General features: G+C 58.0%; 1 protein-coding gene across 1 annotated transcript in view; it reads left to right on the top strand.

Annotated features, from left to right (window-relative positions):
* The first annotated feature begins 4396 nt into the window (after positions 1–4396).
* The window catches only part of ALAD (aminolevulinate dehydratase), an 8129-nt gene continuing 1617 nt past the window's right edge, over positions 4397–10908 (top strand). The window contains exons 1-10 of the mRNA XM_026059793.1: positions 4397–4979; positions 5235–5285; positions 6753–6849; positions 7380–7515; positions 8085–8168; positions 8494–8582; positions 8912–8967; positions 9364–9451; positions 10067–10153; positions 10488–10687. Coding sequence (XP_025915578.1) covers positions 4867–4979; positions 5235–5285; positions 6753–6849; positions 7380–7515; positions 8085–8168; positions 8494–8582; positions 8912–8967; positions 9364–9451; positions 10067–10153; positions 10488–10687 — 1001 coding nt within the window. The 5' untranslated portion in view covers positions 4397–4866. The remainder of the gene's footprint in view (positions 4980–5234; positions 5286–6752; positions 6850–7379; positions 7516–8084; positions 8169–8493; positions 8583–8911; positions 8968–9363; positions 9452–10066; positions 10154–10487; positions 10688–10908) is intronic.

Here is a 10908-nt window from a genome sequence, read left to right as displayed (position 1 = left end):
GGGGCTGCCCGCGCCTCCCGCGGCGTCGTCGGTGCCGGTGCCGCCGCGGCCTCCCTGAGCCTGCCGCCGGCCCGGCGGTAGCGCGCGGGGCGAATCCTCCGTGACGCCCTGCCCGCCGCTAGCGGCTGCTCGCTGACCTGCCCTCGAGGGTGCTGCAGCCCATTCGCCTCTCCGCCGAGCCCTGCTTCCCGGTATCCGCTCCGCCCGGCCCTGCTCCCACCTGGAGTTTAGAGAGCTTGTGCGTCCCCAGGACGCGGAGCAGATCGTTGTGCAGCGAAGGAAGAGGCCGCTGCCATTCTCGCCTCTTCAAAAGCTGGAATGTGGCTGCCGCCAGGCTGGAGGGTTCGTGGTTCAGCAGCGAAGAGGCAGCTGCCARCTCGGTAGTAACGTTAGCAGCTGCCAGCTGGAATAAACCTTTCCAGCTCGCGCTGTTGGCCTGCTTTTGAGCTGGCTTCAGTCCGCAGAGCAGGTTTGTTTAATGTGCGCTAGTGCAAACTGGAGGGTGCCGCGTGCTTAGCTCTCCCTCGTGCTCTTACAGCCGGCCTGGGATGTCTCGTTCCTGCAGAGCTCRCGCAGAGGCTGCAGGAGCCCAGAAGAGTTTTGCAGTGACGCCTCTTTCCTCACGTTCTCTGTGTTGTAGCTAAATATAGTGATGCAACTGGTTGCTTCACCTTCGGAGGCCTGGAATGAGTGAAGGAGCCGCTCCGGGTCCGGAGCGTTTGGGCTTGTTCCGGGGCAGTCCCAGCACAAAGGAACAAAGTCAGAATGGTTTTTTCTGTCCTAGAGCCTTTTGCTCTTGGGGTGGGGGGGCTGCATGGTTGTTCTTAACCGTGTATTTATTGGCGCTCTGGAGGGAGGCGGCCACGCAACAGCTTCTCAGATCCTTCAACTTCGTGTGTGAAGCAAGCTTCTTTAGAAAGACAGATTTGGTCCCAAAGAAAGGCTACGTGCTCTGGTGGGAGCCTTTGGGGGATCTGCCCAGCCCTGAGGGGAAGCAGGTCCTCAGTCATGGTTGAGGAGATAACRTAGGTGAATCATTCTCGCTTTGAGGGGCCCCTCGTCGCAGGCTCTTTTGCTGTCCTCCCTCTGCATCGCCGCAGTCTTTCCCTGGCTTTCCGGCAGCAGGTGCACAGTGGCTCTGGTGCAGTAAGGTCCCGGTGCCGTGTTCTGACACCGGTGTCCTCTTCTGACACCGTGCCTCGTGCGGGTCAAAGGAGCGTGCGGGGTGGCTGCAGAGAGCTTCACGTGCGAGCGAGGCGCGTAAGGAGGGCCTCGGAAGAGAGCCCATCTGGCACCAGAGCGTGGGCGCTGCAGGCCCACCCATGGGGGCTGCTATCTCCGCTCTGCAATTCTCCCGCGTGACCGCCTCCTCCTTTCCCCGGAGAGCTCAGTTTCTGCAGCTGCAGCCTCTATCTGTCTCTTACAGAGCAATTGCAGTCCGTTGCCTCTGATCCCCCACCACCACCCCCCTCTCCTTCCTCCTCTGGGATTAACTGTGAAAACAATTTCTGGATTCTCAAGGTGCATTTTGCTCGCTGAACCCTTTGTTCCCGAGAGCTGCGGGCTGTGAGCTGGTCTGGCACCCGGCCCCGAGCAGCTGACCCGCGCCGCGCCGGAGCTGCCGATTCCCGGCCACCGCGGGGCTGTCGCCTTGGGTGCGAGGCAAGAGCAGAGGGGCAGCTTTCCAGATCTAAAAATTGTTTCCAGAGTGATGCAGTGACGCTGCCAGCATGCCTCCCACGCCAGCACCAGCGTATTTGGTCAATGGGGTCCATTCAGTGTTTATTTATATATATATATATAAAAATATATATATATTTTTTTTTACATATATGTGTATATATATATATTTAATAATAAGTCACTGAGCCTTTGCCCCCAGCCCCAAACACAGGCAATTGCCRGGGACGTGAGCGACTCGATTAAAGCCCTGGATCGAATGTGGTGCTCCTGCGTTATAGGTGAGTGCCCTAGGCACTGGGCTAGTCTGATGCAGGCCGACAGCTTGGATTAATGTTGAAATTGTTTGAAAGGTCTAGAGCTTATCCCCATGCAAAATAGCAAAACCCTTCAAATTTTAAGGCTTTTAAGAAGAATGGAGCCTTTTCCTGCACAACTCCATTGCTGACTGGTGTAGCAAGGGGCCAGTGTAAAACTCGTCTCTGGACCGCGGTCCTGGAAAGCTAACGAATGTTTCTGTTTTCCGGAGCAAGCCGGGCGCAGTGGATGCAGGTGGAGGGGTCAGCAAGACTTAGATCATTGGGGGAATCGCTCCTGGCTCTTGGATTTAAGCCTGTGCATGGGAAAGCTGTGATGGGATTGGGGACYGGGGGCTGCTCCCCAGAGATGGGTCACACAGCTGTGTTAGAAGGATCTTCTGCGTGAAGCCTGGTCCTGGCCTGGGGGTCGCCAGGCTGAGGAATCTCTTTTTCTTCTTTCAGAAGTAAATCGCTAGCTCTTCCCCCATCCGCATCCCTCGACTTTTAGCTCTGAAAACAAAGTCCGTGATGTCCCCTGGGGACTTTGCTAGTAATTTCTGGAGGACAGTCCTCAGACGCTGGAGGAACGTGAAAGCTAGCGGCGCTGGGAAATGTGCTCCGACCTCTGCCCGGGGAGCTGCCTGGGCTCCGCGCTCTCCCGCAGCGGCTCCGTGGCTCTGCGCCTGGCGCAGAGGCGCTAAACCCTGCGGCACTGCAAACGGCGATCCTGGGAGCAAGGGGCGGCCGCTCCGCGGGACGGCACAAGGAGCCTGGCCACGGAGCAGCGAGGAGGCCAGAGTCACCCCGGGCCTGGGGCGCCGTCGGCGGGTGCTAACCTCGCTCGTGCTGCTTTTCCGGGCTCGCCTGACCACAGGCATTTGCAGGATGTGGCCCTGCGTGGGCAGAGGCCCCAGAGTGCCTGGCACTGCCGGTTAGCGCCTGCATGCCGTGCGCTGAGATGGAGCAGGAATCCCTCCCGGCGGGCACGGGTGAGCAGAGGCAGCCTCTGCTTGAACCATGGTAGCTGTTCCACAGCCGGAGGCTCGGCRGACCTGCCGCCCGGAGCCGATGCGCGCAGCCAGCAGAAGTCCTTGGAGCCGCTCCGTTGTTCAGGCTGTGGTTTCCAGGACGTCCTGGCTGTGACAGCTGCTGTTGCGCTGCAGCCAAGCGCCTGGTCCCGGGCGAAAGCGCAGCCTTCCCCTGCAGGCTCCTTCAGTCGCGCTCTCGCCAACCGAACGTCACACCCAAAATTTTATTATTGGCAAAAGGGAGAGCTCCTTGTAAGCAACGCCAAGAACTTGCTGTTGGTGAAACTGAAGTCTTACCTGTCTAATCAGAGAATTATTATTAGCCAGGTCTAATCATTACAGAAAAAGAAAATACTTACGGAAGAGGTTTCAACGCTAACACAGCTAAAGTTGTTATACATTTGCCTCCTAGCATGTACCCCTCTCTCTGCCCCCCGCCTTCCATTGCCCCTCTGGATCCCAAAGTCTCGGTTTCATCCATCAGGGAGCGTTACAGTGAGTCCTGCAGGAGCTAGAAGTTCACGGTGGAGGGTTCCTCCTCCTTTTTGCCGGGAGCAGCAGGGTATTGATGTCGGTTGTTTCTCCCTCCYCACTTTAAAGGCCCCTGGGGGCTATTTTGATATGTTTTCCAGCATGCTCTGTGCCTTGCTCTTTCTTAATGTGTATGCAATTCCCTGTTGTATCCGAGCTTACCGTATATGATGYGGTTTATTTATGTTGAATAACTGTTTTTTGTTATGCCTAAAATCAGTTATGCCCAACTCCCAAGGCTGCATTTCTTTATCCAGCAGTAAGCGACCACCAGTGAGTCCTTTATAGCCCTGGTGTCTTCRGGATCATCCCGTGCCCCTCTTTCCTCAGCCTGTGCCTGTACTCTTCTGTGACTGCCCCATTACGCTACAGCCATAAATACTTCAGTCTACACTGAACKACTTGTTACTGCTATGTATATAAAAGTTATTCTTATCTCACAAAATTATACAGTTAAGTAACACAAATTAAGCAATGACCCTCTCATCGTTAGAAAATTGCTGTTAMAGCTAAACAAGCTAAAACAAAGCCCCAGACAAAGCCYGACAAGTCCTGAGGCCTTGCAGAGCGGGTACCGAGCCCGTGGCGTGGTATTAGCAAAGGCCATGCTGCGTTTACTGGGCTCCGGGGCTAAAGAATCCTGTTTCATCCCCGTGCAGCCCGGGAAGCAGGTGCCCCAGGGGCTTCAGCAGACTTAAAAAGCACGTGGAGTTGCTGTGCTCTTCCCTTCCTCTGGCAGACATCAGTGGAGTCTAGCGGCTGGGATTTCCAGGCTCGGGGACAGCTGACAGCAGRGAAGCCAGCTAGTCTCAGACCGGTATCTGCCAAGGCAAGAGGTGTTTGGTACCAACATGTGCAGAGCGATGAAAGAGCTTTCTCAGCGAGCAGCAGCTGCCCTGGGCTGGCCGTGGGGCTTCCCCAGCGCTGGGGGCACGAGGGTTGGACTGCTCCAGCCTGCTCTGCACCTCCCGTGCTGGAGCGCTGAGCCCCGAGGGGCTGCAGAGTAGTTCTGAACGTGGGGAGAACGTGGTTCCTGCTATAGGATGATGTTTGTGGCTGTAAATTGATGGTTTCGTACACAGAATGGGGAGGGTTTGGGGGGGAGAAGATCATCCCCGCTGACGGGGGAAGTGCCGTGCCGTGATCGCCGGTGCTGGGTCTCCCAACGCCCACTCCAGCATGGGGCAGAGCCTGGGAGAGTYGGGCTGGGTGCGAGAAGCAGCTTTTGACAGAAACTGGCTGTGACTTCCCGGGACGCAGCCGCTAACCTGCCTATTTCTTTTGGTATTTCAGACTCTCCTTCCACAGTCTCCTCGTGAATTCCCAAGATGCAGGCAGAGTCCCTTCTCCACAGTGGCTACTTCCACCCCGTGCTACGCTCCTGGCAGTGTTCAGCAACCACCTTCGATGCTTCCAACCTCATCTACCCCATTTTTGTCACGTGAGTGAGTCCTGGCCCTATGGGGTAGGGATAAACCAAACTCAGGCTGCCTGTGCTTGGGGCTACAGGCTTAGGCACTCCCTGAGCTCTTAGGGAGCTTCAGACTCCCTGAACGATTCCCTGGGAGCAGGCTGGGATGTGCTGTGTGGTACCGTGAACGTCTGGGAGAGGGACTGGGTTGGTTGGGCACAGCCTACCTCTGATCTTCCTTGTCACGCCGAGTCCTCACATCTCTGTCCCATCCCACTTCTGCAGCGACAGCCCTGATGCGGTGGAGCCAATCGCCAGCCTGCCCGGGCAAGCCAGGTAGGACTCCAGACTCCCTGAGCTGCGTGCCAAGCTCTGCCATGCCCCAAACAGGGCTGATGTATGGCCAGCAATGAGCACAGACCAGGGCCAGGGGACGACGCTTCCATGCCTCTATATTCCCTGGCTTGGGGATCCCTCGGAATTGGGCAGGGTGGGAGCATTCGCCTGTGGAGAAAGGGAAGGGAATCGGATCGAACATGCTGCCTTCAGCAGGTGCTAGCAGGGATAGTACCGGGATCCCACGATGCCCCAGAGCACTCGCATGTTGTGTGGGCAGAGAAGTTGGCAGAGAATGGGGTTTCCAGCAGCAGCTGGAAAATCTGCGCAAAAGCACGATCGTGCTGTGGATCTTGTGGGACTGGCAGATCCTGTCTCCATCTGCTGCTGCATTAGGYTTGTGGTCAGAGGGGCCGGAGGGGGATATTCCTGTGGGGAGGCAGGCTGGATCTCCCTTGTATAGGGCAGGTTTTCCAAATAAAATCTCTGTCTGCTTTTGGGTGGCAGGAGGTAGATCAGGGTGGGAAGGGCACCCGCTGCACCTCAGCCAAGCCGTGCAAAGGACCTTGCGGGCAGGAGCGCTCTGTCTGGCCTGCTGGCCTTGGGCGCTTGGCCCTGCTAGCCCCAGTTGTGCAAGCRGAGAGCCCRCGGCAGAGCRYCYGTGCCACTCTARCRCCTCACCTTGCGCCCCAGCTCACCRTGCTGAGCCCCAGCGTGACTTGCTCAGGGCTGAAACAGGAGAGCTGAGATAAGGGATCCAAGAATAGGGTGCGCTTCTCATCTCGGAGCAGAGACAGAGCAGGGCCCAGCCCCCTCTGTGTCCCTGCCCGGTAGATAACTCTCCTGTAGCCCCAGATAAGGCCCTGGATTGTTCCTCCCAGCGTTCAGGCAACACCTCTGTTTCTCCAGCTGCTTCTTGGTGCTTACAGACTGGCAGCTGAGTTAATGATGAACCGAGGTCCATCTCTGGCCCAGCAGGCAGGCAGTGGCCCCACAAACAACCGCCTGGGCRCCTGAGCACTGGTCAGGCTGGAGGGTTGCGTGTTTGACCTGGATGCAGTCATGGTGTTTTTGCGGGGGCCGCAGCTCCGTGCAGCCGTGCATCAGCCATGATAGCCGGGCCGATGCCAGGAGCCAGTCCCAAAGCTGAAGCATGTGACAGCTTTTGAAACCTCCCTGAAGAGCAACGAGCAGTGGACTCTGTGCTGCCTCTGGAGCCTGCTCGGGAGCAGCCTGGAGGTGGGCCCAGCTGGGGCTCTSCACTGCCACCAGGAAGGTGGATCTGAGCACAGCACTGTGGCAGTGTCCTGCTCAATCACCCCAGCCCCCATGTATGAGCAGTCCCCCTGCTTCGTAGCTGGGCTGTGGGGTCTCCAGGGAGCTCTCGTAGCCAGAGTGAAGCACCGTCCCTGGCCAGGAGAGCAGGGCTGGGTGCCTGGCAGCCCCGCTTCACTTTGCTCTTCCCAGGTATGGAGTCAACAAGCTGGAGGGGATGCTGCGCCCCCTTGTCGAGGATGGCCTGAAGTGTGTGCTCATCTTTGGGGTGCCCAGCAAGGTCCCCAAGGTCAGTGTGCGTTAGCAGGTTGTGGGAGCAGGTTTGGGGTAGCCACAGAGGTGTGGGAGAGCAGTGTGGGATCTGGGGGGTCTCCTGACCAAACACGGAGGTTCAGGGTGTCTGGGCATGCTTGTGCTCCGCTCAGCAGAATGGGACAGGAATGGGAGACTGCAGTGACACCTATAAGGCTCCTGGTGGCTCTGGGTGTCTCCTCTGTGCCTGTGAACATGCAGTGCAACACTGCTTGGTGGAGAACGAGGGAGCTCTGCACTGCAGAAAGCAGGATGGATGACTTGAGAAGATTGTTTCTCTTGATCTAGTCTTGCACTGGGAGCTGTTGCTAGGCGGTCCTGAGACTTGCAATCATTACCAGAAGCTCCACTGCCCTTTTCCATCATTGGTGATCACACTACTCTACACCAGAGGGTCTTACAGTTCAGAAAACATTTCTTGGGCAGAAAACTGCCAGAGGCACTAGTACAGAAAGGGCACGGGAAGCCCTTGGCTCTGTGTGCGGAGGCATTTCTCTTCTCTCACAGGATGAGAGAGGCTCTGCCGCGGATGCGGAGGACACACCTGCCATTCAGGCAATCAAAAAGATCCGCTCCACCTTCCCAGAGCTGCTCATTGCCTGYGACGTCTGCCTGTGCCCTTACACATCCCACGGGCACTGTGGTGAGTGCACGGTGTGGGATCCCGGGGGTGTTATTCACACACCTTTCTGCAGTGGCGCCTTCCTGTGACTGGGAGCCTCTGGGGGCCTGCTGTTTTCTGCTAAGGAGCAATGGGTGCTGGTGGGCCTGGCCAGCTCCTTCCCCGAGTTGACTTGGGCTCCAGGTACTGGGTGCAGTTGCGTTGAGCCTGGGGGAACCTTCTGGGTTATGAGAGCAGCCAGCTAGGGTGGGGGGCACAGACGGTTAAGGCACCTGCAGCAATGGGAGAAGCAGTGTCACCCACTCCCTGGTCAGCTGAGAGTCACCTGAGCACCCATCTAGGCCCCCCACCTCTGTCTTCCCTTCCTGGAGCATGCGTGTGTTGAGTTTGGTCCCTGGAGTGCCGTGACGTTGGTCTCCTGGTCACTGCACCTCTTTACTCRGCTCTCTAACAGTTCCCACCGTTGGTCAGAGCATCTCTGTAACTCGTTTTGGACATGTGTGAGTAGCCCTGAGAGCCATGCTCCCACCCTAGGGATAGAGCCAATAGGCAGGCTGTCCTCTACCCTGCCTAATCCCATCGTCTCCTAGGTATCCTGCGTGAAGATGGCACCATCCAGAATGAACTCAGTTGCCAGCGGCTAGCAGAAGTGTCACTGGCTTATGCCAAGGCAGGTGAGGAGTCTCCTGGCAGCAGTATCCAAGTTTGGCTTTTGCAATTTTGCCCCTTTTTGCTTACTGCAGACCCAAAAGCAAACTATGCCTGGCTCCAGGCAGGAGTGCTTGTGCTCTGAGCTGGAAAGGGCTCCACCTGCCCTCAGTGCACTGCGTCCCAGACTCACCTCTTTGGTCCCCTGACGGGAGGTGCTCTGGGGTCACCTTCTGCAGCAATGGAAGATTTTTTCCAGGTTTGCTGAACGGTACTTGCCAGAGCGAGCTGGGGCTCTTGGCACTGTTACAGCCTCAGGCAGTTCTCGGTGTCTCTGGTCTCTCCCTGCAGGCTGCCACATCGTTGCCCCCTCAGATATGATGGATGGGCGCATCGCGGCCATGAAGAAGGCACTGATCTCCAATGACATGAGCAACAAGGTGAGCGTGGGATCCGTGTGTGCCAAAGTCAGGAGCAACTTCCGTGGGGCCCATATGGAGGCTGCACTGGGAAGTGACCTGGGCAAATGCTGGAAGAAGTAAGGCTCCACCTTCCACAGCGTGTGTCGCAGGGCGTTCCCTGCGCCAGTGCATGCAGGAAGGGAATGCTCTTGGCCAGACGCATGGGGAAAGTGAGGTGCCAGGCCTCTGGCAGGAGAAGGAGGGTGTGGGGCKGAGTACGAAACAGCTGTAGGAGGTAATCGCTCTTGCTCTGGAGCTGGGATGCAACAAAGCACCTCTGGTCCTCATGGCTCCCCTCTCCTCTGCAGGTTTCAGTGATGAGCTACAGTGCCAAATTTGCATCCTGTTTTTACGGTCCCTTCAGGTGAGTTTCTTTGCAAGGAGCATCAGCACAGCACCAGGCTGGCCAGCAGGTGTGTCCTCAGCTAGTTATTASGGAACAGGGCTCAGCCCAGAGTCTAAGCCATGGCTGGGTCCACACTGGCCACTCCTACTGTGAAACATGTTTTCCATGCTTGCTGGGGCTGCCAGCATGGGACAGCTTGGGCCTGTTGGAGCTCCCAAATTTGCAATGGCTCAGGGCAATGCAAGGGGGTGAGGTGGGTTGGGACAGCCCACCCTGGGCTGGATGGGGAGGAGGAGGAAGCAGCTCAGACAGTTGTTCCAGTCCATCCTCATGCTTGTGAAGCAGCACGGGGTGAGAGGCGCAGGGAACCGTGTCGATGCTTTGCTGATTTCCTGCCCGCTGCCTTGTTCCCAGAGATGCTGCGCTATCCAAACCTGCGTTTGGAGACAGGCGATGCTACCAGCTGCCTCCGGGCGCCAGGGGCCTGGCCGTGCGAGCCGTGGTGAGTGAGCCCTGCCCAGCGCTGGGCTAGCAGGCCAGGCTGCCTGAGGCTGGGCCAAAGAGTCACGCTTTTATAGCTGCGGGGACCAGAAAACCCTTGCGCAGTGACAGGGCGAGAAGCCTTCACACGCAGCAACACAAAAGGGTTTGGGGAAAGCAAGCCCAAACGCGTTTGAGGCAAGAGGAGGTGGGAGGCATGCTGGTCCGAAACAGCTGAGGGTGTCCCCCTCCACAAGCTAGCGAAACGTCACTGCCCATCAGCTTGCTAGAGAGCTGATTCCCAGCGTGGGCCTGAGCGTTGTGCGTTAGGAACGATGGAGTCGGTGACGCCGTACCCCACTGCTTTCTCCCGGGGCTCTGAGTGACAGGGCATAGGACGGGCAGCCACCAGCTTCCCCCAGGCACCGCGCTGCTGGTGAGGGGAGCATCGTATCTCCGATCGCAGCCTGCCCGTGGCGTCCTGTGACCTTTAGAGGCTTGCCAAACCCCTCTTGTGACAATATGCTCCTGGGAAGACCAAACTCTAGGTTAAAACTTGGAAAAACCAACTCAACACTCCCTGGAAAGTGTTCTTTTACCCAGAGCTGAAGGGATCAGGTGTGTGTTCTCCTCACAGGACCGGGATGTGCGTGAGGGAGCAGATATGCTGATGGTGAAACCTGGGATGCCCTACCTGGACCTCGTGAGGGACGTCAAGGCCCGAGTAAGCCCTGCATGCTTCTCTGCTCATGAATGAGGGCACTGAGTATCCCCAGAGACTAGGAGGAGGTGGAGGAGAGATACAGATTTGGATTAGCCAGCGACATCATTCCAAAAGTGGAGGGGATGCAACTTTTTCTTGGTTTAACATGTTGCATTAGGGCACTAGAGCACCTCCTGGGCAGCCTCTGTGCTCCCCCTCGGATCACAGCTTTGGTGCTGCGGTGCTCTGGGAGGGGAATCTGCACCGCCGAGGGGCCGGAGTTCCCCAGGCGGCAGAACGGACCCGAACGGGTTGTTCCCTGTGGTCCTGCTGATCTCCTCGCTGTCGTTCTCAGCATCCCACCCATCCACTGGCAGTGTACCACGTGTCCGGGGAGTTCGCGATGCTGTGGCACGGGGCGCAGGCTGGTGCCTTCAACCTGAAGGCTGCAGTCATGGAGGCGATGACCGCGTTCAGGCGCGCAGGTGAGCACGGCAGCGCTGGGCGCTCGCTTCCCTTGAGGGCCGGCTGCAGCCAAAAGCCGCCCCCCCCCCGGCAATGCTTGGCTGGAGCTAAACGTGGGACAGAGCCGGGCGCTGCAGTCTCCGGGGTGCCMTGCTTCTGCCGCACGCGCACGGCTGCCCTGGGCTCTCGCACAGCTCCTCTCCCGCGGCTGTGCAAGGCGGCAGGGTCACCGGGGCCCCACCGGCCAGCGCAGGCAGGGACGGGGGCCCCGGGCTGCGCAGCAACGGTGCAGCCGTGTGCGAGAGCGGCAC

The sequence above is a fragment of the Apteryx rowi genome, unplaced genomic scaffold (assembly GCF_003343035.1).
Source record: "Apteryx rowi isolate R43461 unplaced genomic scaffold, aptRow1 scaffold_16, whole genome shotgun sequence".
Classification (NCBI taxonomy): Eukaryota; Metazoa; Chordata; class Aves; order Apterygiformes; family Apterygidae; genus Apteryx; species Apteryx rowi.
Note: the sequence above shows the minus strand (reverse complement) of the source record. Positions and strands in the feature narration are given on the sequence as shown.